The sequence below is a fragment of the Artemia sp. Qi Xiang Cuo genome, chromosome 3, assembly GCF_049724085.1.
Source record: "Artemia sp. Qi Xiang Cuo chromosome 3, ASM4972408v1, whole genome shotgun sequence".
In the NCBI taxonomy this organism is placed as follows: Eukaryota; Metazoa; Arthropoda; class Branchiopoda; order Anostraca; family Artemiidae; genus Artemia; species Artemia sp. Qi Xiang Cuo.
In genome coordinates, this window is record NC_142796.1 from 13,425,847 (window position 1) to 13,450,664 (window position 24,818).

Below are 24,818 nucleotides of genomic sequence, written 5' to 3' on the forward strand. Positions count from 1 at the left end.
TCTTTAGTTACAAATCGACATCCTTGTTTTATGGTTATCGTACCCACATCTTGTAACAGTAATTCTGTTTTGTAACTTGGGTCTATTCTTTCTGTATTATTGTAACAAGACATAGTTCCAACAGTTTCTCTTGGAACAGAAAATAACCAAAGATCATTTCTAAGGTGTATGAATATTTCTCGTTTAGTACTTCCTATCAAGGCTTCTTTCAGTTGGACTGGATACATCGTAATGGAATGGTACGTGTAGCTTTTTGTATCAAAGTAAATTATTCGAATTAATCCTATGCAGTGTTACTTTTTAATTAGAATTTATTTTCGGGAACTGACATATGCTGAACAAAATTTTTCTATAGCGTTTTTATAATTGTATAATTTTTACTCGTAAATTAAAAGTTTTTAAATTATTATTCCTTTATGACGCCTATCCATTAAAATCTTTTAATCCTATACTGATTAAGTGTTTATTCCATCTATCGGGTTTTTTAACCGTTCTACCCGAATGTGTCGTTATTTTCTCCTCGACTTCTTGTGGTTTTTTCTTTTTCGGTTTCTTTAGCGAAATCCGATAAAAATTTTTGTATTGTTTTCTAAAAAGTTCTTCACCTTTTAATTTTGTTCCTTTCACGTGGGCAGCTACTGACGTCGGTTTTGATTTTTCTGTTTGTTGACCTACTATATGTTCTGATTTACCATCAGACTCTTTGGAACTGGTTTCCGATGATTCTGTATTATAAGTTTTATAAGTTGCACCTCGCATTTTTGAGGTATCACCTCCCCTTCCTTCGTAAATTTCTACTCCTCTGGAAGTAGAAGGTTTATTCTCTAAGTCCTCGCTTTGAGTTTTCAACTCGAGTGATTTGAAAGATTCTTGAGAACTTTGAGAGGAATCAAGAGTTTTTGCGGGGTTCCTCCACTGTTTAAATGCCATGTCTTCAGGGGGTGGGGCATTCATTGCACTAGGGTTTCCCTCCAGGAAGTCCACTCTTTATGCTTGACCTTGGACACAGTTATATCATGATATTGTCCTGGCTGGTCATCCTTGGGAGTTTTATTCTCGGGTACTGTACTTTGACTCATTTTTATGGGGAAATTTATTAAATCAATAGCTTCTCGCAGATTTGTTTTAGTTGAATCTTTGGGAGGAGTTTTCTTTACAGTAATACCGGGGGTTTCTACAGCTCTGTTCAATTCTTCCTGCAATGACAGGGGCCTTTCTATTGGTGTTGCAGGGGAAACCATATCGTCTGGAAATCTTTTGGGGGGACAAGGGGTCGAAATTCTATCAGGGAAAAATTGGGTTTTTGGAGATATCGTATAATCTAACTCTCCTGCGCTCTCCGATGATGAGCTTTTTGGATCTTTTGGCGTTTTTATTCTTACTGGTATTAGGGATTTTTTCTTGGGAATAACTAGATTTTTCATAGCTAAAAATTCTTCAAAGTTTTCCTCATCCTCGAAATAGTCTTGCTTGAAATTAAAGGGTTTTAGCTCTGCCAATCTTGATTTAGGGGGCTCATTTTCTGCATCTGACGAATCAGTAGAGGAGGGACGTGATACCCATCTCTCTGGAAATTTGGCTCTTTTTATTCGGCAAACATGTGCCTTGTAAGTTCTTCCGCTATCGGGGTTCTCCATTTTAAAAGTATAATCGTTATCGTACTTTTTGACTATTCTGTACGGTCCAGAATATTTGTTGGAAAGTTTTTTGCCTTCCGTTTTTGCCTCGTTCTTTAGGTGGACGCAGTCTTCTATTTTGAAATCTATGCTCCCCTTGACTTTGGGTTGGTTTCTTAGCTCTTGGTTTATTTTACATTTTTCCAATTCTTGCCTAACTGTTTTATAAGTTTTCCTCATCCTATTTATGAATTCTTGTTTGTAATCCTCTGAGTTATTATAATACTGCCGAGATTCAATAATCTCATCATACGGGACTCTAAAATCACGACCAAAAGGTAAATAAAATGGATTGTCTTTAGTTGTTTCTGAATGAGCAGTATTGATTACGTTGGTTAAATAAGGTAAGAATTGATCCCAATCGTTCCTATTGTCTTTTGTATAAATGCTTAATACGTTCGAAAAAATTTTATGCCTATTTTCTACTTTACCATTAGCTTATGGGTGATACGGAGATGTCACCGTTTTCTCTATGTTAAGGAAACTCATTAAATCTTTTGTTACATTTGAAACAAAATTGCTTCCGTTTACACTTAAAACCTTATTTGGAATGCCAAATTTTTAAATTAATTTCACCAACGCCTTACTTGTGGCGTAAGCGCTTTGATTTTTTAATACTTTTGCAAAAGTAAATCCGGAAAAATGGTCTATAACTGAAAGAATACAAGTATGACCTCTGTTGGAAACAGGCAAGCCTCCGCTGGTTCCATATAAGTGAAATGAGGCAATATCGAAGGGGTACTTTGCTACCGGGACTCTTCCTATTGGAGGATTAGGATGCGCTTGGGAAGTTTTTCTTAAGTTACACGCTTCGCATGCACCTACAAATTCTTTAAGTTTTGTTATTCCTGACGGCACCTAAAAATATTCTTTTAATTTATGGAAGGTTTTCGTTACTCCTAAGTGTCCCCCTGTATCTGAATGAAAATATTTGAAGGCAGGTATTATTAAGTTTTGTGTCAATACAGGTATAATTGAGGATTTGTTTCTATTTATCTCAGCAGTCACGATTCTACATAGTATTTCTTCCTCATGATCGTATTAAACACTGCCTATCTCTTTTCTAAGAGTTTTGAATTTATCCGGTAACACATCGTCATTCACAAAATAATTAATAAGTGCTACACACATTTCGTCCTTTTTTTGCTTTCATTTTATATTTTCTAAAGACAAGGGACAATAGTTATCCTTATTTTCTTTTACTGTGTCTTTATCTTTATTTTTCTTACATTTATGTTTGCTCTTAATATTGATAGCGTTAGCTTCATTTTCCTCGGTTTCCGACGGCATGTTTTCTGGGTATCTACTCAAAAAGTCGCAAGCTACATTTTGTTTACCTTTCAGATATTCAAATTTGTAATCTAGGTCTTGGATTATCATAATCCATCTAGCTAGAATGCCCGTGGGTTTTTTAAATGTGCGCAGGTACTGCAAGCTTTTGTGGTCTGATCGTAGTATAAATTTTCTACCGATTAAATAGTGTCTAAATTTGTCCAAGTGGTGGATTATAGATAATAATTCTAAGTTTGTGGCGGAATAACTACTTTCGCCTTTTGATAAGGTTCTACTAGAATAGCATATAACTTTTTCTATTTGTTTTTGTTTAGACGTTCCCTCTAGAGGATTAGGGTTTTCTACCGGGATTTTTTGGAAAAGAATAGCGCCAATGCTCTTTGAACTAGCATTGGTTGTGACCACAAATTGTCCGTTTTTGAAATTAGGAAGCGATAATATTGGTTCAGAAGTGAGTGCTTTTTTGAGACGGTCTAGGGAAATTTGAGCTTCCTGTGACCAGGTAACATTTTGGAAGTTCCCTTTAGTTAATTCCGTGAGGGGTTTTGCAATTTGTGCGTAATTGCGCAAAAATTTTCTGAAGTAACCAGTAAGACCTAAAATTCCTCTTAATTCTCTCAGAGTTCTTGGGGGTTTGAGGTTTTCAGCACACTTTATTTTCTCTGGGTCTGGGGATATCTCGCCTTGTGTCACTACTACTCCTAAAAATTTAATTTTAGGTTGAAATAAATTTACTTTTTCAGGCCGGCATTTTAAATTGCCCTGTCTGAATTTCTCGAACACCTCTGAATTTCTCTGAATTTTCTCCCACGCATATGACATCATCAACAAAATGAATGATATTTTTTTATTCTCTTAATATATGCAATAATGGTCTATATAGCGCGCTTGAAGTTGTCTTAAGTCCAAAAGGTACTCTCAAGTAATCGTATGAGCCACAGTCAGCTGTTGAAAATGTAGCTTTATGAACATCTTTTTCGGCTATTTTCACTTGGTGGTAGCCTTGAGCAAGGTCCAAAGAAGTAAAGATTTTATTTTTGCTTGAAATAGAGTCAAGAATTTCATCTATTCTTGGTAAAGGAAATTTATCGCTAACTACTTGTTTGTTGAGGGCTGTATAATCTACTACAAGTCTAAGATCACCCTTCTTTTTTGGTACCAAGATCACTGGTGCAGAATACGGACTTATACTGGGGCGTATAATTTCATTTTCTTCTAATTCATGGATTTTATTTTTTAACCATTCCTTGTGCTTATACGGCACACGATATGGCTGTTTCGTTACGGGATTACCAGTCGTTAAAATTGAGTGTTCATAAAACGGTATCAGTCAGATATCGTCTTCAGAGGCGGAAAATACATCTTAAAAATTCCATAGTAATTCGCATAATTTTTTCTTAAGATCTAAGTCCGTAATATGATCCATATTAAATTTGTTTGAGAATTGCGATTTAGTTAGCGGGTATTTGTTAATTAAGGTTTTAATGCCGTTAACAAGGTTTCTTTTGGAATTCTCCCATCATGGAATTCTCCGATAAAACTTGGATTTGAACTAAACACGTCCCCTTTTTTATTGTAATTGTGTCATTTTCGTGGTTATTAGTTACCCAAATAAAACCTTCTCCTTTGTCGTAAGATATAATCTGTTCCTCGCATAGTAGATTTTCAGGAATTTCATTTGATGGGGTTGCAAACCATATTTCAGATTTGCTACTTTTTCAATCATCTGTGATATTTGAATTCTTTGCATCGTTTTGGGAGGGACTTTTGTTTTCCTTATCGCGAATCCGTAATATTTTTCTTTATTTTCATTGTCTATTAAGTTTACACAAGCGCTATCCGTCAATAGCACTGGCAGTGTCTGAACTGCAATGGGGGTCACTACTTTTTCCATAATTCCACTATTTTCTTGATTTCGTTTGACCTGTACTGCCGCATATCTCCTATTTTTATTTTCGTAGAGTCAATACTTTTATTATTTAAATTTACTTTATCTCTGCGATACCTCTCAGAACAATTGAACAAATTTCTAACTATGCCATGTCCTTTTTGAGAGACATGAGGTTCAAAATATTGCGACATTATACCACCAGAAATTTTATTTACTGTTGCGTTGTCTTCATAACCTCTGTTACAATTTCTTAAGGTAGAAATTTCTTCCCCTACCTTAGCCGGGTAGAAAAGCCTTTGGTTAGCCACGTCTAATAGTACTCTATTAGACCTTAAAAAATTTGCACCAATAATGGTTTCGTACGGAAAGTTATCGCATATTATAAAATTTGTCGGAAAGATTCTATTATCCCTTTTTACGTCCAGGCGAATTGAACCTCTTGCATCCAATTTATGTCCTGTCACGCTAGTTAAATTGGGATTATTAAAATTTCTTTGTTGCCTAATATGCGGAGGCATCATACTAAATACGCATGAGCTTATGATATTAACCGTGGCACCACTGTCAATTAAAGCCTTAAAGTAAACGTTTGCTTCACAAAAATCATTAAATATAGGTAACCTGTTAATACTATCACTACAAGACGGTACTACTATCAGTTTGGACCTATAGAACATTCTAGGCGCCCTCTGGGTCCAATTTATTCTTCCTAGGGGCCTGATACGTTTCCCCGTGGATTTATTTCGTACGTCGGTGTCTGCAATAGAGATTCAGACACGTGAGAATCCGTATGCATATCTAATTGATTTACATTTTTCTGCCTACGCCATGGATTATTACTGTAGTTTGGATTTCTTGCGCCAGTGCTGGATGTTGGTGCTGACAGCAAATACTGTTGGCTTGAAAAATTTTTATTTCCCGTCGTCCGATACTTATTTTGTCTATTGGGGAGAGGGTTCTAAAAATTAGGTTGGTATACATTGTAAGGTACTGATTGGCGCAATCGTTTATCACTGTAGCCTAGTGTACCATCGGTGCTAAAAATTGTCCCTCCAATCAAACGGTTGCCATAATTTTACCTACTGCCAACAGCAATTCTTGGTGTGCTATTGGGGACATATCGGCACTCCCTCGCGATGTGCCCAGGTCGATTACAAATATAGCATCTTATTGTTGTATGGTTATTTTCATGACTAGATTGTTTGAAAGGCTGAAAACGTACTGTTTTCTGCCTAGTGGGTTCTTGTGTTTTATTTCTTTGTGGCACTGGGGAGTTACCCCTTGAAAAGAAATTGGGAGACGCCTGATCGCCCTTGAAGGTCATGTTTGCGTTTGATTCACCTAGGCTATTTATTTTTGCTTTGCTGTGATTAGCTACGATCGTATCAACTTCGATCAATCGCTCTACCTCCTGAACTGCAAGATCCAACGTCTGAATATTTTTGGATATTACCATTCTATACAGTTTTGGGGGTAGCCCTTGCAAAAAGTTATGTAATATGACTTTTTCATATAGCTCTCCCGAACCTTCTCCGTATTTTGCTTCTACTGAAATCCGTATATTATCAAGATACTCCCTTGTATTTTGTAAATGGTCAAAGCATACCATTCCGTGTTTTAATTTATTTGTAGAACTGGTTTCGATAAATCTGTCTTTAAATGCCGTTAATAATTTGTCCACCGTATTTATTGGCAAGTTGGCGTCATCACCTCAAGTACGTTCAATCTGCTTTAGAAAAAATAAGATCTTGTGTTTTAATCTTAATAGAAGCATGCCGACTAACTTTTCTAGCTCTGTTTCTGTTAGTTCTACAAACTGGGCCAATTGGATATTAAATTCGTCAATATTTGATTGTCCATTGTGCTGTGGAATAGACTTTGCTATTTCTACATTTTTCGCGACCAACTTTTGCGCCTTTAATTGTTCGTCTAAATCTTCTGACATTTTTTTTTGCGTTTGAATAACTCAAAATAATTTTTTTTTTTTTCACTTAACCTATTTTGGGAGAGGTTAATATATCCTATGAGATATTTTAAAGGTTTTCCTGTAACAGCTAAACGGCTATAGGCCAGATCGCTTTTCTCATAAGTCTGTGTCGCTCCTATACTTAAATTTAAATTACAAATTCCTCATCGTTATTATTTTACATGGGTTTCTCCAATTTTTGACGCGCCATTTGTAGCAATAAGAGATTTTTATGGTAATGGGCTTAATTGCGGTAATAAATATTGACCGCTTCAAATGTAATCTTAGGCTTAAAAGCAGTGAACTTGCACCTTATAAGTTCTTCGATAGCGCCAGTTATAGCGCTACAGACTGTGCCCTTTAAGGCGTTAAAGGTCGCGCCGTTTCCGCCGGGTGAGTTTTTCTTAGGTCGAGTGATAGGCTAAGCAAACTATAAAAATGATAAGAAAATCAAAGGTTCCGCTGGGTAATTTTACGATTGCATCGTCCGAGCCGTTATAGCTTATCTCGTGCCGTCGAGGGCTGCACCGGCTGCAAAAAAAGGGGGGGGGGGTAGATGAATGGGTGACCACGCCACTCGCTGAACACGAGAAAATAAAATATGTAATTATATAAATGTATCCTCTTTTCCTCAAGCTATCTGGAGATCAGATCCCTGGGAACGTACCTTGGAGACAAACGAACTAATTACATGTCGCGCGATTAGATACAGACATATAAAACAAAATAAACACAAATAGAAGAGCAATACATTTATTGTAACTTACATTTTAGGTGTACAACAGGGCTCACTTCAATTGACAGCAAATAATAACCAAGTCTCTACAATGACTAATAATTTGAATCGCAATGCCTGAATGCCAATATAATTCTCCTCTTAATAATCTTCCAAAAAGCACTTTTACCCCACTATCAAACATAGTTTTTGTCCTGCGCTCCAAAAGCTGACCTACAATTGGCCTAAGTAGCCCAAGGATGCGAACTCCTCATCCAAAAAACTGTTTTAAATATTTTTGATGATTTAAACGTTCACACACACTTATAAATTAGACTTCCAGCGAACATTGTATTTAGTAGTTTTTTTATTACCACTCTTCTCGGCGAAATTCAAAACCATCTCCCGTGATTAGCGCTGAGTTTTGGCTGGAACTAAAAGGCAGTTTTCTCTTTTTGCTGATTAAGAACCTTTCTTTTTTTAAAAGAGATTTAACTTAATTAGAGGAAGTCGGAATTATCTTTAGAAAGAAGGAACTTTATTTTTGTATTTTAAATATATCACATTTTACTCACGGTACAGTTGGTCCATTGAACCATGGAAGACAGAGTGGGATGCAATTGAGCCAATGGCTCCTGATCATCACTGACCAGCAACTCTACAGGATTTTTTCCTTGTTTTGCTGGACAATGTAATTTAAGGTAATGTTATGGCAGTTTTGTATACAGTCCAGGGCTACATATGCACCATCTAGGAGAGGGGAGTGGCTTGTGAATTATCCTAAGAACAACTTCAACCACCAAAAAAAGCATAAAACTTGCAATCTAAAATGTTTTTCTAGTAAATGTGTAGAGAAGCAGGTCTCTAGAAGGACACTTGCTGACAAATAGAGAGATTAATAGATTGTTAATTTCATGCTTTTTTTTACAATTGAAGATGTGTTTGTAATAATTCACCAAACCTATCTTCCCCTTATGGTCCCACATATAGCCCTAGGCTATATACAAAACTGACATAAAATAGCAATAGTGGCACAAGATAATTTATTTTATGCTTCTTTTTGAATATTAAAGGTCTAGACACTATCCCGACAGTTCCCACCCCCCCCCCTTCATAAACACATAATAGCCCTAATAATGTTTATTTGCTGTTTTTTTTCTATTGACTGATCTGTTGTAAAACCAGTCATGATGTGTTGAATCAAGACATCCAGTCTATTCAAAGCAATTGAACTACCCATGCCCCTTGACTATCTGGATATAAACCCCTCTTGTCCCCCTCCCAATAAAAATGCTGGAGATTAGCCCCTGTAAATGGGTACCCAGAGGAACCTGGGGAAAAACGCAGGAAGCATCAAATGATTTGCCCCCAACCACGCACTGCACTCCCGGCCAAAGGCATTGAATCAGGAGATTGGCACAATACAGACCATTGGTCAGAATGAAAAAAAAGTTTAAAACTGTACAGCATATTATAAATTAAGAATTTCATTAGGCTATTTTAGAACTAGCATTTTTTCAGTCTGATTGCCAATCTGTCCTAATGTCATATATGAGAATATCGGAGGGGGTGGGGAATTGCCACGGACATGAATTCAACCATAAAAAGAGTAAAAAATTACCAACCTAAAAATACCTCTCTTTTTGTTTTAGCATGTCTCCTTCTGTAAAGCCACTAGGCTACTCTGCATATTTACTTTGTTGCCTTCTAAATCTTTTAAACAAAAATTACAAGTTTCTGTTACTTCTAAAAATTGCAAAATATAGGGTAGGCCAATAGATCCAGATTAGGGGCTATTGACAAGGAAACATGTTAGGAAGACAATTTTTACTTTTAAATGTGCACACTAATTGTAGCTAATTCATTTTGGCTACAGTTTCTCAACACTTTACCCCACCCCTCCTCCTAATGTGCAAGTATATAACCCAAATCATATATTTCCAATAGCCATGAGTATAGGCAGCATCTTGTCTAAGAAGGGGGGGGCAGCTGATTCTGTGATGGAGGGGGATGGGGCTTATAAATGGTTCCCAAGGTCCTTAGAAACTCGTCATTCTGTAATTCACTAAAACTAAGCCTTTAACATTTTCCACATTCTACTTTTCCAGCAATACTTTAATATAATAAAGCCACTATTCTACTTTGAATTTTGAGAAAACATAAGCACCATAAATTGCAATCTGACACAAATCACATTATGGTTAGATAGCAGCTTCTTGTTCTAATAATTCAACTCAAAAGTTAAAAGATGGTCAATATTAGACATCAAAATTGGTACAGAGAAGACAGGATCACAATTGGCACAGCCCAGGTTTAGCCAAAGCAAATAATCCAACATCAAAACCTATGGAGAGTTCTGGTGGATTATAAAAGCTCTGACAGATGGCAGTGTTTGTTTTTAAATTGTCTGGCCTTCATTAATACTATCATCAAAAATATCAGATTGGGTCACATTTTATGGTGATTAATTCTAGAATTTATTAAATTTTTGTCTGAAGGCCTACACCTAATTACAAATAAAAGAAAAGCCATGAACTCATGTTGTATTCTCTTATTATTTGCCTTTCTTTTGTCAGCTTCTAAGACTTCCCATCTCCCCCAGTTTGCTGTTAGCATTTCTTTTCATCCCATGGGATGGTAGATTTGCATGTTTGGCCACAATACCCACGATAGATTTGGCATGCAACACCAAGGTGTCAGAAAGTGGGCTATGCTTGTAAAAGTAGTGTTAACAGCATATTTTAATGTTGAAGGCAAGCTCAGAACCCAAAACTTGATTAATTCTGACATTATTTAACCCTGTCAGACCAGTAGGTGAACTGAAATTCTATTTTTTCCTGTTAAATTTCATTAAAGATAAAATAAATAAAAGTAAAACAGGAACAGGAGAAAAGAAAGAAAGGCAGCTGGGATAAATAAGTAGGGAAGGTCACATCAGCAGAAAGAGGTCAGTTGACCATAATTGTACTGGTGTTAATGCATTGGGAACAGTGTCCCTCATGTACTTGTTTCCCTCAGAAAACAGTGTCTGGGAATTTTACTCAAGGGAGCCTTACCAGGAACCATCATATCTGCTCAGAAAATACTTCTAGCTGGATGACTGCCTTCCCTTTTTGCTTTACTTGCAGCATTTTATCAATTAAGTAAAACCCTCCGAACAGTCACCTGTACTTTTGACAATGGATAACTAGATCAGCCAATGCACCATTGAATTGCTGTATATTGCTAAAATTAATGATGTGGTACTTTTAACTGTCCCACCCAAACTACTCACAAACTACAGCCCCTGAAAGGAAAGTCATGGGGCCTCTTAAGGCCTACTACAACCAGGATGCGTATAGCATTGCTGAGCTACTGGGAAAAGCATATCCAAATGTTTTCACTCCTAAGAATACAATCAGTGGATTCAGACCAAGTGGGGTCTACCTCACCAGCAGAGATGTCTTCAAAGATTATGAGTTCCTTTTGACATATGTCACAGACAGGATGTCAACTGCATCTAGGGGTGAATTTACCAGGGAAGTTTCTATGCTTAGCACAATTCCTGTGCAATATTTAGCCTCCTTCTTTAACATAGACCCCAAAGAGATGCAGCACAGATTCTGTCTCTAAATGAGAAACAAAGATCAGCAGGTGATTTGTTAGAAAAGATTGTCAATGCAAGCAACATTCCAAAAGGCTGAAAACAAAAAATCAACAGGAAAAAAATATGAAAAAAGTCAGAAGTGCTTACTGACACCCCTATGAAAGAATGCATTACTGCTGTGATAAAAGCTGCATCTGCTAAGAAAGCCCTAGTCCTGGAATGGAAGAAAGTCAAAGAAGTGAAAAGACTAAAAAGCAAAAGGTATATTTATCTTCACTAGAGGTGCAGTTGGAGTGATGGTTCTGATGTAGATGTGCCTGTATACAACAACTCTTTAGACTCCAGTATGGATGTTGAAGATGAGCTCCCTACCAGCATCTTCCAATTTGACACTAAGAAAGTCAAGGCTGGTGAGTACATTCTTAACTAGAGGTGCAGTTGGAGTGATGGTTCTGATGTAGATGTGCCTGTATACAACAACTCTTTAGACTCCAGTATGGATGTTGAAGATGAGCCCCCTACCAGCATCTTCCAATTTGACACTAAGAAAGTCAATGCTGGTGAGTACATTCTGGTTGAGCTGAAGAGCAAGAAAGGAAATCCTGTTCCTTATATTATCATTATCAAGAAAGTAGCAACTGAAGAACTTAAGGTCCACTTTCTAAAAGAGACTAGAGTAAGAGACTTTGTACTAACTGATGGGATGGATAATGTCTTAAAGACAGAAGTTGAAATGAAACTGCAACCACTGACAGGTGGAACATCAAGATTAGCAGAGCAGCTTACTTTTGGCGTTGATAAGTTAATTTATGATTTGATATAAATACTCTTTAGTGCTTTTATACCTTGCTGAAATTGATTTTTAGTTTTTATACTGACCATATTATTTAATGTTTCCCTGGCCACTTTTCTGTTTCTTTTGTCAGGTGGCTGAACGTAAGCCAGAGATGGCCAAACCAGTACCAGGATGGCCCAAGTTTGGCATTCTTGACCACTTGGCTAGAGGCATCTAGGTGGAAAAGTCAGAGTATTTCTGATTGTCTTTTTCAGGAATAGTATTGAATGAGTTACCTTTGCTATGACATACTCAGCAACTTCTTAGTGCTTACATCAGTTTCTAGAGAATTAAAAAAGCCAATGCCTGCCAATCATGGGCCAATCTCCTATTGGATCAAAAATAATGTTGGGTAAATTTTTGGCAGTTCATATTATTGACTTAGGAATAAAGTGAACATAGGCCTACCACTTGATGCCTTTTTTATGCTTTTTTACAAATATAATAATTGCTTCTATCAGAAATTCAAATTTACCCACCCCACCCCCCTAATGGGCAAATATATGCCCTGAATTGTAACCACACAAATAAGTTATCAACACAAGTTAAGTTATTGAAAAGTGGGTAAAAACATATAACTAGTTTGTAAATAAGTTGTTCAAGAGTAACATATTCTAAAAATAATTATTTACAACAATTCAAACCTCATTTATTAGGCAACTAAAATCTAAAATGTTTTCCTACCATTTCAAGTTTTTCAAATGTCATTAACTAAAATAGCACTGAATTCTTTGATACAAAACTTTGCTGGGGTAAAAATTTAGAATTGTGGCACCTGATAAGGAGACATGTTAAGAAAACAATTCTTACTTTAAAATATGTATAATGATCCTAGTTCTCATATTATAGAAGGGGAGAACCTTTATCACCAAGTCTTTCTTCTAAAAATCCTTCTTTTTCCAGCTTAAAAGAAAAAGTTTCCTAAAACCACCACACTGAGATTCAATGCTTAAGTCTTTTGAAATTGCAGCCAAATAAGTTGTTTTATAGATGGTTTTCATGCCAGTCTTTTTAATACTTTTTTTAATGAGTAATGGGGCAAATAGAAAATATTAATAGCAGTGGCAAAAATCAGAATATTGCTATAAATATAGAAATACATACAAAGTATATACCCCCCCCCCCTAATGTGCAAATATATTACAAAAATTGCATTCTGAACCTAAATTTAGCCAAATGAACTGTACCAAAATTATAATTTGACCCTTGATTTGACAGATGATTAAATAGAGACACTTTTGATGAAAAATTTGATTTTTATTGGCTGGTGCCTTGACTGGTGCCAGGTAAACTTTCATCTGGATGATGAGTATCTGGTTAGTATAGTTCAGCAGCCTGTAGCAATAGATGATGCAGTCTGGCCCCTTTATTGGGAAAAAAGGTTTTCCAATAAAACTTGGCAAGATATCCAGCCATATGTTTGTCCAATCTCTTGTACTTGGGAATTGCTTCACGCATTGAACACCATAGATGTTCAATATTTTGTGTATGGGCCCCAGTCACAGGGTCCACAAAATTCAAAGAATGGTTGACAGTTAGGTGTTGAAAACCTTGCATGCCTAATCTATTGTATGAGCTCCAGCAATCAGAAACTATAGTTGTTCCTGGATGTATCCACTCTTTTATAATTTCTAGTAGAGTGTTGGCAGTTTGGTCAGGAATGGGAAGAATAAAAAAATTTGCAGTGTCTCTCTCAATACTTCCAAACACCCACTGTCCTTCAATATAGCATCCCCTATTGTATTTTCTTTTCCCTATCTTTGCTTCATCTATTTTGACTATTTTCTGGGACCACCCAATACAACTGTGTTTGTCAATAAAGTCAAGGCATATTTCATGACCAAAACTTTGCCAATCAACAGCAGTTGCTGACATAGGCACAGGGAGGGGGGGCCGCTGCCCCCCTCCTAGACCTTCAAAATTACATTAGATATGGCTGAAAAAGCAGATGGTTTGGAAAAAGCAGTTGATAAAACTCCATCATACTATCAACTGCCCCCCCTAGACAATATGCTGCCTACACCCATGGTTGCTGATGATATGCCAATTTCATCAACCATAAATTGTTGAATATGAGCTCCTCTATCTAAATTGCAAAAAATCAGCATAATCTCCACTATTTGTTGATATGATATGTTTGTATTTTTGGACCAAGTCCCTGTATTTGACTAAAATTGCACTTTTTTTTAATAAGTCTATGTCCACGTTGCTCTGTTCTTATTTTTCTACATCAGAATCCATTTTGTGATTCATCAAAATAGCATTCACTATGACAATGAGGGCAAAACATTTTAGTTGGCAAAATGTTATGATTTATTAATAATTGCTGTACATCACCTTGACCTTGATGGTATAGTCTAGAAGAGATAATTTTATTGTCACATAAGATAAATAAATCAACAATTCATGGTGTATTCCAATTCAGGGTACATATTTGCATGTAGGGGGTGGGGTGGATAAATTTGAATTTCCAATAGGAGCAATTATTATATTTGTAAAGAGCATAAAAAGAGGCATTAAGTGGTACTTTATTTGTAAGTCAATAATATGAACTGCCAAAAAATTACCTAATATTGAAAATTGAAACATAAATATTGATATTGGAAAAAATATTTGGAAATTTCTGTTTATTTTCAGCTTTTTCAACCATCTGAAAGTGAATATTCAACAGAAAAATTACAGTATACAAAAGTTCCTGTTAATATCTAGCGTAAGTTTGAAGTTCTAGGGGGGAGCTACCCTCCCCTTTTCTATACCCATAACAACAGCTTATGTTTCAGCCCCTAGGCCAAGCTATCACTCTTGTTTTTTCTGGTTTTTGTTTTATCACAGCTGATTCAATTGGTAAATTTCTACCAAATCATATTATTGACTTATGGATAATGTGAATATACCACTCAATGTTTTTTTTTATGCTGATTACAAATATAGTAATCATTTCTATTGGAAATGAATTTCAGCCCCCCCTAAATATGCCAATTCAGGGTATATATTTATACAACCTAACCTAACCCTGAATTGGCATATATAGGGGGGGCTGAAATTCATTTCCAATACAAATGATTATTATATTTCTAATCAGCATAAAAAAAGGCATCAAATGGTGTATTAATTTGGGCTATAGTTTTGCACACTAGGGGGGGGGGGATTGCAGCAAAGTAGAGCTGCTGTAACAATCTGTTAGTGACAATTATTCTGCACATTATGAAGTAAGAGTTGTCTTCTTAACATGTTTCAATCTCAAAAGCCCCTAATCTCTTTCTGGGGATGGCAAAATAGTCCCACACAAATATTCATTAAACTGATTAGCATTTATATAATTGTATTATTGCTGCAGTACCTACTATCAGGATGCTTGATTTTTACTAGGGAAACAGTTTCCAGCACTTGGTGTGGATGAAGGGCTGCCAGTTGAAGCTGAGAGACATTATCCCAAGAAAAGCCGTGCTGATACAGATTTGAATCAAAACGTTATGTTGCTAGTTCTAAACCACAGAAGCGGAATTGTGCGGAGCGAAATCTTAATTGAAACTCAAGCACGGAAAGAAGATACAGAAGGAATTGATTTCAAGCAAAGGATTGCCGAGAAAAGGATTGATTTCAAGCTAAGGATTGATTTCAAGCAAAGGATTTAATGTTTAATAACAATAATCCAATTCTATCTCCTTTCCCCAATAAGAATTTTTCTAAAATTTATCATAGAATTTGGTCGCTCAAATGGGCTAAATTCTCAGGCGTTTTCGTACCAGTTCCCTAATTCAAGTGGTTCAATTCCCTCCTCCCCCTTGCGCAGGTATTGTAATATAAAAATGAAACAATTGACCATTGCCTATTTAAATGTAATATGCTGATGTCTGCACAGTATACCGTGCATTGTAAACTGTTAAAGTGCTTCAAACACCACAGAATGTCACTATCAGCTATGAGTCTAGCTAACTTTACATGCACTCAGAGCACAGAACTCAAGGTTTATCTTCTTATATTTCACTCCTAGAGTCAAAAGATTTATTGAAAGAAATCTGAGCAGATTCAATAAATAAGAAGCAACCTATTCAGTATCTCTGTTCAGCTCACAGAGTGAAGCAAAAGGAAAAGGGCTGAATAGTCTTGACTGAAAAGCCCGCCTGCTGAAATAGAAGAAGAATTTCAGATTCTTCTTACTGAAAACGAAAGCTACATAAAAAAGTAGTTACTTTCTACAGATGTAGACCTAACCTCGAGCAGATCATAAAGAAGATCACCTTAGGCTATAGAATACTTTTTCTTAAATTTCTGTTCAGTTATTTAGTAGTTTTACACGATTGCAAAGGTTATGAGAGAATGAAAGAATAGCTTTTCATAAACATACAAATTTCGACTAAGGACTGCTCTCCCCTATCTTCATTATGAATGAAAAGATATGCCAGAATATATGACAAATAGATCCCACAATAATAAAATACAAACGTTTTACGTTAAACCATCCCACAGTCAAGTCATAAAATCTATGAAAAACCATACTTTTATTCTATTTGAAGCCATTGAAAACTATAAAATAATAGAAGAAAAAGTGTGTTTATTCACATTAAACTTAAATATACCTGTCAATTCTTATCCCTAATAACAGAGAGATGGATAAACTTATGGTCAAAACTAGTAGATCTATGGAAAGCAAAGCTTTCAGTCTTTGTAAATCCTGAAACTCCGTTGAGACTTCTAAAGAACTTTAACAGAAAAGTGAGAAAAAATATGTTTATTTATAAAAAAAAATCAGAATTTCATGAAGCCTCTGCTTTCAAAGTTTAGATGATTGGTAAAGCTGCAAGAATCTTCTCAGCGTGTAAGCACACTGGTCAAAACAGGCGACATCTGTAAGTTACACAGATGGAACACGTGGACTACATTCACTACCTGTTGATATGCTGTCCACAAATGCTGAATACAAAATGATTAGCTCGCTTTTTGACATAGGACGAACAACAAGTTTGTCTTCAATATTCAAGTGTATGACCTTTAATATCAAGACGGAGATAAAGATTCACAGACAGAGAAAATGATTCTCAATTTATTTTATCCCCCCCCCCATTTGCAGGGTTCCTTATAGGATGAATATACCTAAATAACAATCCTAGCTTAGGCAAATGAAATTCATCCAAGCACGTTGATTCATCAACTTTTAATCTGTAATGTCTTGACTCCCCCTTCCCAAGTCAGTGTTTCTAGGTTTCATTTTATTATTGTAGTCACTCAAATACTGCTGCCTAAAAGTATTATCTACATCATTACTTTCGAGAACAAAAGATTTCGCTATTTTCTGCATATATTTTAAGCTATCATTTTAAATTTCAATCGGTGAGATATTTTTTTCATTTGACTATTTATGAAACTTTTCCGAATCCTTATATATTTTTTTGGGTAGACCCTATTTCCTCCTTTTCAAACGCATTATTGAAAGAAAACTATCAGGAAATGGCACAACCCCTATTGATTATTGGTTTTCTGAAATAGAAACAGTTTATACTCGCAAGCAAGCAGGCAAAAAATTCGAACTGAAGTTACGCTTAAACCTAAAAGTGCTTAAAATGTACAAAGGTTCCCTGGCCTCGTCACCTAATAACGAATAGAAAAAATAAACATTTTCCCATGCGTCTGAAAGTGCTTTAATCTTCTTTAAATTCGATTCCTGTTTTGATTTCGGTTAAGTTTGTTATCTAATTTCTACATTTAATATTGAGACAAAGGAAGAGAATCGCATGTGCCTCCTAAAATTTAGCTAACACTAAAGAAATAAATTGCAGCTTGCTCTTAGTCCTTTCTTGTTTTTTTTTTTTATAAAAAAATTAACTCATGAGAAGCACCATTTCCAATAAAATCAAGAGGCTGACAACTTTATGTTTGTGGTACATATTGAAGTCACTATCAAAACCGAGCTTAGCACTGACTCGCTGCAAACCAGTCAAGTCTTTATTCGGTTTGAAAACAAATTGGGTGCAATAAGTGGACCCATTCTCTTCCATTACCACACCCCTTCTATTACCCTATTGGAACTTCTTAGGGGTAAAATCATGCAAGAATTTTCAATCTATATGATCAAAAGCATAAAGTGAGATCATGGTCCCTCCAAGATATCACACCTCGCACGCCACAAGATTTTCATCAGAAAGGTCAGCATGAGGCAGTTTATCTGAAGTTGAATCACACAAGGGTTTTCGAACAATACGATAGGAGAGCCAAAGGTCCAGAAGCCCTCCAATGCCCTTTAACTGCCAACTTTTCAACATAATGGGAGATATTTGCACCTTGTTTTGAACAAGAATAATGCAAGGATTTTTAATCTAAATGATTGATGGATCGAAGAATCCAAGATCTCTTCAACAACAATTCCTCTTCCCGGTTTTTCAGCTTTTTCTCAGAGAGGTAGATATGTCCCACCTTGTTTAAATCAAGAACTCGCAACAATTTTCAATTTGTATGATTTGAATAGAAAATAGGTTCATAGTCCCTCCAACACGCCCTGGCCATCTTCCCATCAACTTTTTCGCAGAAAAGTTGGCATACTACCATTTCCTTGAAGTAAATCATAGAAACCCTTCCAATGTTTATGATCAGAGCCATAAATAGGGCTTTTCGTACCTCTATCCCCCTCCCCAGTCCCACGAATTTTCAGCAGAAATGTTGGCATGGTTTCTTCACTGATACCCCTGTCGGAGCAATCTTTTCCTTTCTAAAAACCGTAAAAACGCAACAAATTTTAAAGCGCATTTGACAGTTCAAAAATAATTTAAGATCTCAGCGAAAACAAAAAGGCGAAAAAACCCAATGAAAATGCTAGAAAAGCTTCAATCGATGGCTAATGGCAACACTCATGAATTTCCAAGGCGTTTAATAATTCAAATATTAAAAAGAAACAGACGTAATAAACCTAAAAAAGAATTTTGTCAACAAATGATTGCAAATTCGCTTAAATATACAAATAAAATACACATAAATACAAACGATTTAGTCGTGACCAAGTTCTATGACAAGCAGAATAGACACGGAGAATGTATTTTGCATTGAAAAACAATAAGCCTTTCCACTGACAAAACAAATTGTAAGTTTATAATTTGAATTGTAAATATACCGTTCAACAGACAACCTAGTTCATAAATATGCTAATCTACTGAAAGTCAGGATTTTCGGTAAGCTTACAATTTAGATTGTGTTACTAAGAATAAAAAAAAATGTTCGATTTGGATTGTGGATTCTGGCGGGCAAGAGAAGGGTTCCTCTTCCACAGTTTTATAAACCAGTTTAAAAATAAAGACTTTTGTGTTTATGTGAAGATAGCATTGGTATTCGAATCATCAAATGAATAATCAGAAGAAACCTGCTAGAAACCGAAAGGAGTTTGTTGTGGATTCCAGGTGCTGTTTTTCAGAAGAAGAAGTTTTTAAGTTTCCTTGTTTAACTGATTTTGAATCTTGTTTTAAGAATCTGGTATGCCAGTGGAAAAGGTCTTATATATTCTTAAGCTTTAACAATAAGAATTTGTGTATTTCTGTTTTGGCTTGATATAGATGACAGTAATGCAAATAACGAAATTTACTTGTTTTAATCACCCCTCTGTTATCACCATAGAACGCGCTCATGGCTTATCCCTCGTAGGCATGTACAATTTATACACATAACTTTTATTATGTACTAGTATGTACTTTCAACAAGTGGGCCTCAAGGCCACATTTCCTCTTGAATGTTTCCGAGCAGAGGGGGCAGGAAAAGAACTTGCGGGCGTTTGGGCATTCATAATTTTCATGTCGCCTTAAATTTCTTCTATGCTTGTACGTTTTATCACAGCTTGCACATGAATATCCACCTGAAATAATGAAGCCTAATCGAAGCAAATGAGAGTGAGATATAGAAAGACGGCGAGAGAAAGGATATATATATTACAATATTACACACATATTACAATATTACACATATATGAGGGTACATATATATATGCACCCTCAGTACTAATATTAAATGTTAATTCTACACTTATTCATATCATAGACATAGAATGAGGGCCAATGGTGCGGGAACTTCGTTGGATAATTCCCATAAAGGTCTCACCCTTTTAGAGAGAGTTTAATTCCTATTCCTGAAATTATGCAAATTCTCGTGCACTTCTAGCAATGATGAGCAACTAAAAAATGTATTAATGTCGCATGCTCAGAATCAGCATCAATAATCAATTTTTATTACTGTAAATAATAGTAATGAAAACTTTTTCGATTGGAGTTTCCATTTCTATTGACAAGGCTTGTTCAGTACTTATAGTTACTACTAACTATTGGGCCTAAGGCTCTCTTAAATGTAAGAGAAGTTTCTAGTCTTTCTTCAACCCACATTTTCATCATTCAAGTTTAATGTTCTGTCCCAAATCGATTCCGCAAAAGAAGAAGAAGAAACCTGCTTACAGTAACTGATTATATATGATCAAAGTAACTGATTGGCTCAAGACCAAAAAAAAGTTCTTACCTATCATAAAAAAAAAATCCAGAAGTATTGACGACTTGTTACTACAGATCAACTCGAACTTAAATCCTCCATCTCCGGAGGAGAGTCCTGCAGCCGCTGCACTGTAGTAACTATCTATATATATGTATTATTATTTTTGAAAATAATTTACAAAGATGCAAAAATGCATACATAACATTTAAATTAACTGAATCAATGTAACTGATTGACCCTACAACCATAGATAATGGTTTATTTTTTAACTGAGTCGACTGAATCCATATAACTGATTGACCCTACAACCCAATATAACGGTCTATTTTTCAACTGAATCGACTGAATCAATGAAACTGATTGATTCTATGACTATAAATTATGGTTTAATTTTACTCAAAGCAGGAACAAAACAGTTAGCATTGAGCCAATGATTTTCTTGAATATGGAGAACCAAATAAAATAAGAGCTGAATCTTAATATTCTATTTAATATCAAATATTAATCTTTTAAATTTTTCTTCATCCTGCAGTACATCTTTGAGTAAAAATAAGAAGCTTGATGCGAAATATATGCATTTATTTAAGTGTGTTTATGTAGGGGTCTGAGGCTTGTTGTACGGGACCTAAAAGGATCTAATAAATGGCGAGATTTTCCAAAATTTTAATATCGGGGTTATGGTCAAATTCTCAAATAAGCATATTTTTGTTGTCTTTGTAGTCCCAATTTTCCTATCAATTATTATTTTTGTAAATTTCCTTTGTGTCTTATTTTAGCTTTAAGTAAAAAAAAAAAAAAAAAAAAGTGGAAAATTAGCTTGCAAAGGCAATTTGCGAAAATAATGACAACAGAAATGAAGAAATAATAATAAATAAGAACAAATAATAGTTGCCAAGCAAACTTGTTAGACTATTAAAAACACACATAAATAAGAATTAGGGGATAATATTATGTCCCGAGATATACAGAGAAAACCAATTCAAACGAAACACTACATTTCATGACGTGAACCAACATAATTATTTATTTTAGCATCATTTACCTACATTGTAAATGTAGGTAAATCTACAAAATGAACAACTTAGTTTTAAACTAATATATATTCTCCTATTCAATGCTGAACAATAACTAAGTCAGTAACCGATTTGTATAATGAACAGAAATATCTGCTACTATTGATACCAAAATAATACTTTTAATTTCGCTCAGAGCAGGAACAAAACTGTTGGCAGTGAGCCAATGATTTTCTTGAATATGGAGGAGAAAGTAAGACTGAAAACTCATCAATCTTAATTTTCTTTTTACTTTCAAAAAGACTGTCCCTTATCTCACAATATCGCTTCAGTAAAAGAAAGAAGCTTGATGGTATAAATATGCAATTATTTTCGTACTCTTTACCTAAAATGAGTCTGATACATAGGGAGGGGATCTTTGCTGTCGAGGATCTACACGAAAATAATTAAGAACGAGTTTTCCCAAATCCTAATATCAGAACTACTGTCACAGTTTCGATAAACGTGTTTATACAGTCCCAACTGATGCTAGCAAGTAATGTGTCAGACCACATTGGGTATTCATGACAAAACCAAAAATAGAAATAAAGAAAGAGACGAGGATTGCCTCACTCAGTGCAGAATTAAGAATAATAAATAAAAAATAAATATCATTTTATAAAAAACTTGTTTCCAAATTGGAGGAAAAGTAGAGAATAGTTTTTTCTCGAGAATCTAAAGTGAGAACGAGAGGCGCAAAACGAATTAGGCTTTACATAACATAGATATCAAATCGATCAAGGTTATAAATGAATAAATGAAAAAAGTCGATGAGCTCAGGAGAACCAGATAAAAAGATCAAATCAGTTAAGGCCCAATCCGTTTAGCCCCTCCTTTTCACTTATACTCATAGATTCTCCAGAAAAAAATTTCTACTTTTTAGGCCATTTGGAAACGAGTTTAAAAAAAATAAAAATATATTTATTGTTTTTGGCTTTTTGGTCTTCTCTAAGACAAAATTTGTGATTCAAAGGTTCAAAAGATTTTCATATCTAAGGTTCACCACCTAGGTTACCACGGCCACAAGCAATTCTTACCGCTGCGCTAACAAGTCTTGTATAATAGTGTTTTTTTTTGTACTTTTTGCTGTACCCAATCACCCATTTATGTTGTTTTATTTATTTAAGAAAATTTAAAAGAGGAGGGAATTTTAATGTTGTATTGTCGCACTGTCAACGGAAGTGCATATACTGATAAATTTGGAGGTAACTGAATATTTGGAAGCAATACAGATAAGTCTATATGACTATCTTTAAAGACAAACCTTAAAAAATAATAGGATAAAAAAGGGCCTTTCCAAGCAGCGGGGAATGGGCAACTGAATGAGCGCTACTTAGAAAGGGGAACTTTTATCTTTGAGTTTGTTTTAAAGGTTTGTCTTTTTATACTGTGCTGTAGACTTTTAACTATATTTCGATTTTTATTAGGATGGTTGATGACTGTTACATTTATTACAAATTACAGTTTTTTTACACTGTTACAATTTTTGTAGATATGCAGACACATAGTTTTGGTCTGAGGACGAATACCTACGATTTACAGAAAGACATGGTTTGCTTATAGAGATTTAAGAATGGGGCGACTGAATCCAAAGAAGTATTTAAAACGGCCTTCAAAATTTAAAAATGATATAAATCTTTGACCTACAAAACTCTCCGCAACTACTTTTTAAATGAAGAAATTTACAAGGCTTATTTTTAATTTTTGAATCTCTTACTCAAAATTCATCAACAATTTTTCCCGACAATGTTCGTTTATTGGGGAAATATTCTAGCAGTTGTTGGTTATAACTATCTATTAGCTCACAGGATATTAATGAGTAAAAATTGTTGTTCCTTTTCTTCTGCTCCCATGACAGGAAAACGGGTTCATATTCATTTGTGTTATATTGATTCGAGACAATGGGGGCCTTGTACTCAAAATATTACAAATTTTAACATTTTTTTTAACAATTTCATAGAGGATGAGACCTTCCTACATCTCATAGCGATTGGTCAGGGGGTCAAAGACTAGAAAGCCTAAAGTCAAGACATATAGTCTCTGTGAGAGGCAAAGCTGGCATAGCTTTTTCAGAGTTGTATAAAAAATGATCATTTTCACTTCTTCATGATCGTCTATTACGCTAGGGCAGAAATAAGGTAGGAGATTAATCTTCTCCAGTCTCCAGCTATGTCTTAGAGCTAAATTCTGAGTTCCTAAGAGTTCATGGATCTTTGGAAACAACAAGTAACACATACCTTCCTGACCTGATATTGAAGAGTACCCGGGAAATGTAGTCATATCACAACTCCCTTGTGGCTCTAAAAAATAAATATTAATTAATTAAATTTATACATGATCTAATTTTAAAGCAAATAAAACAATTTGATTGTTTAATGCATTAATGTAATGAAAAAATATATTCCAAGAAGAAAAATTCGGAACGGCAGGAATAGACGACTAGTTTTTCAATCTGCCGTAATGCAAGTGTGACTCTTTGACTTTTCTTTCTAAGAACATGTCAACAGCAGTTCGCCTCATTATTCCTCAATTGTAAGCTTTATGTAATACTTCAACTGTAATACTGTAGTTATTATGTAATACAATTGTAATTATGTAATACTTCAATTGTAATACTTCATTTGAGTTTTGCAGTCCACTCCCCCTAAAGAGGCTGTCTCTTCGAACTTTGTAAATAAATAATGTCCCGAAAAGGGTAATACTAAACTGTACATAAAGCCAGGTAGGGAGTGATTAATTCCCTAAAATTATGATTTAAGAGGCCCTCCCTAGGTGAAACTCAAAAATCTTAGTTTAATATATTAAAACTTCAACATATTAAGATTTTTCTTGCAAACACCTCCTATATTAACCCCAAAATTACGGCCTGAAAGTATAACACACAGGTTTTTTTTATGCCATTCAGAGCATTACCCGATGCCAGTCGATCGGAAAATCCCCTAAATAATAATATTCATACAATGAACTTAAACACTCTTGGAACTTAACTCTCTTGTTGATAGAAGAGTATCACCAAGTGCTGAAAACCATGTTGTGACCAAGATGTGCCCAGGATTGCACAAAGCCTCCATTCATGAAGGTCCCAGGGACTTCTTTCTGTCCGGTTCTAAGCCGGCTTAAGCACTTCGGTGTAGACTTAAGAAGATATGTGATCCCCGTCCTGCACTGATATCCGGGATCATTGCTTTTCCTGAGGCGAAAATAATTCAATGATATAAAGAACATGAAAATTGGAACTTGGAATGTTACGACGTTAAAAAATGACCATTGTAGCGATATTTTGACTGATGAATTCAGACGATTTGAACTGGACTTATTAGGAGTTTCAGAAACTCATATGCCAGGAG

At 35.3% G+C, this 24,818-nt stretch overlaps 2 protein-coding genes across 4 annotated transcripts in view; both read right to left on the reverse strand.

Moving 5' to 3' along the window:
- Fadd (fas-associated death domain protein) overlaps positions 1-15,412 on the reverse strand; it is a 93,315-nt gene extending 77,903 nt beyond the window's left edge. The window contains exon 1 of one of the 2 annotated variants that reach the window (XM_089108497.1): positions 15,303-15,412. The gene's annotated coding sequence lies outside the window, so the exon portion shown is untranslated. The remainder of the gene's footprint in view (positions 1-15,302) is intronic. The other variant, XM_089108498.1, reaches the window with a different exon arrangement.
- Positions 15,413-18,809: 3,397 nt separating this feature from the next.
- Positions 18,810-24,818, reverse strand: part of LOC148953784 (uncharacterized) — a 34,688-nt gene continuing 28,679 nt past the window's right edge. Inside the window, exons 4-5 of one of the 2 annotated variants that reach the window (XM_089108493.1) lie at positions 23,709-23,771; positions 18,810-19,796 (exon numbers count right to left, since the gene is read on the reverse strand). In XM_089108493.1, the coding sequence (XP_088964619.1) occupies positions 19,618-19,796; positions 23,709-23,771 (242 nt within the window). In that variant the 3' untranslated portion in view covers positions 18,810-19,617. Of the gene's footprint in view, positions 19,812-23,708; positions 23,772-24,818 lie in introns of both variants that reach the window. The other variant, XM_089108492.1, reaches the window with a different exon arrangement.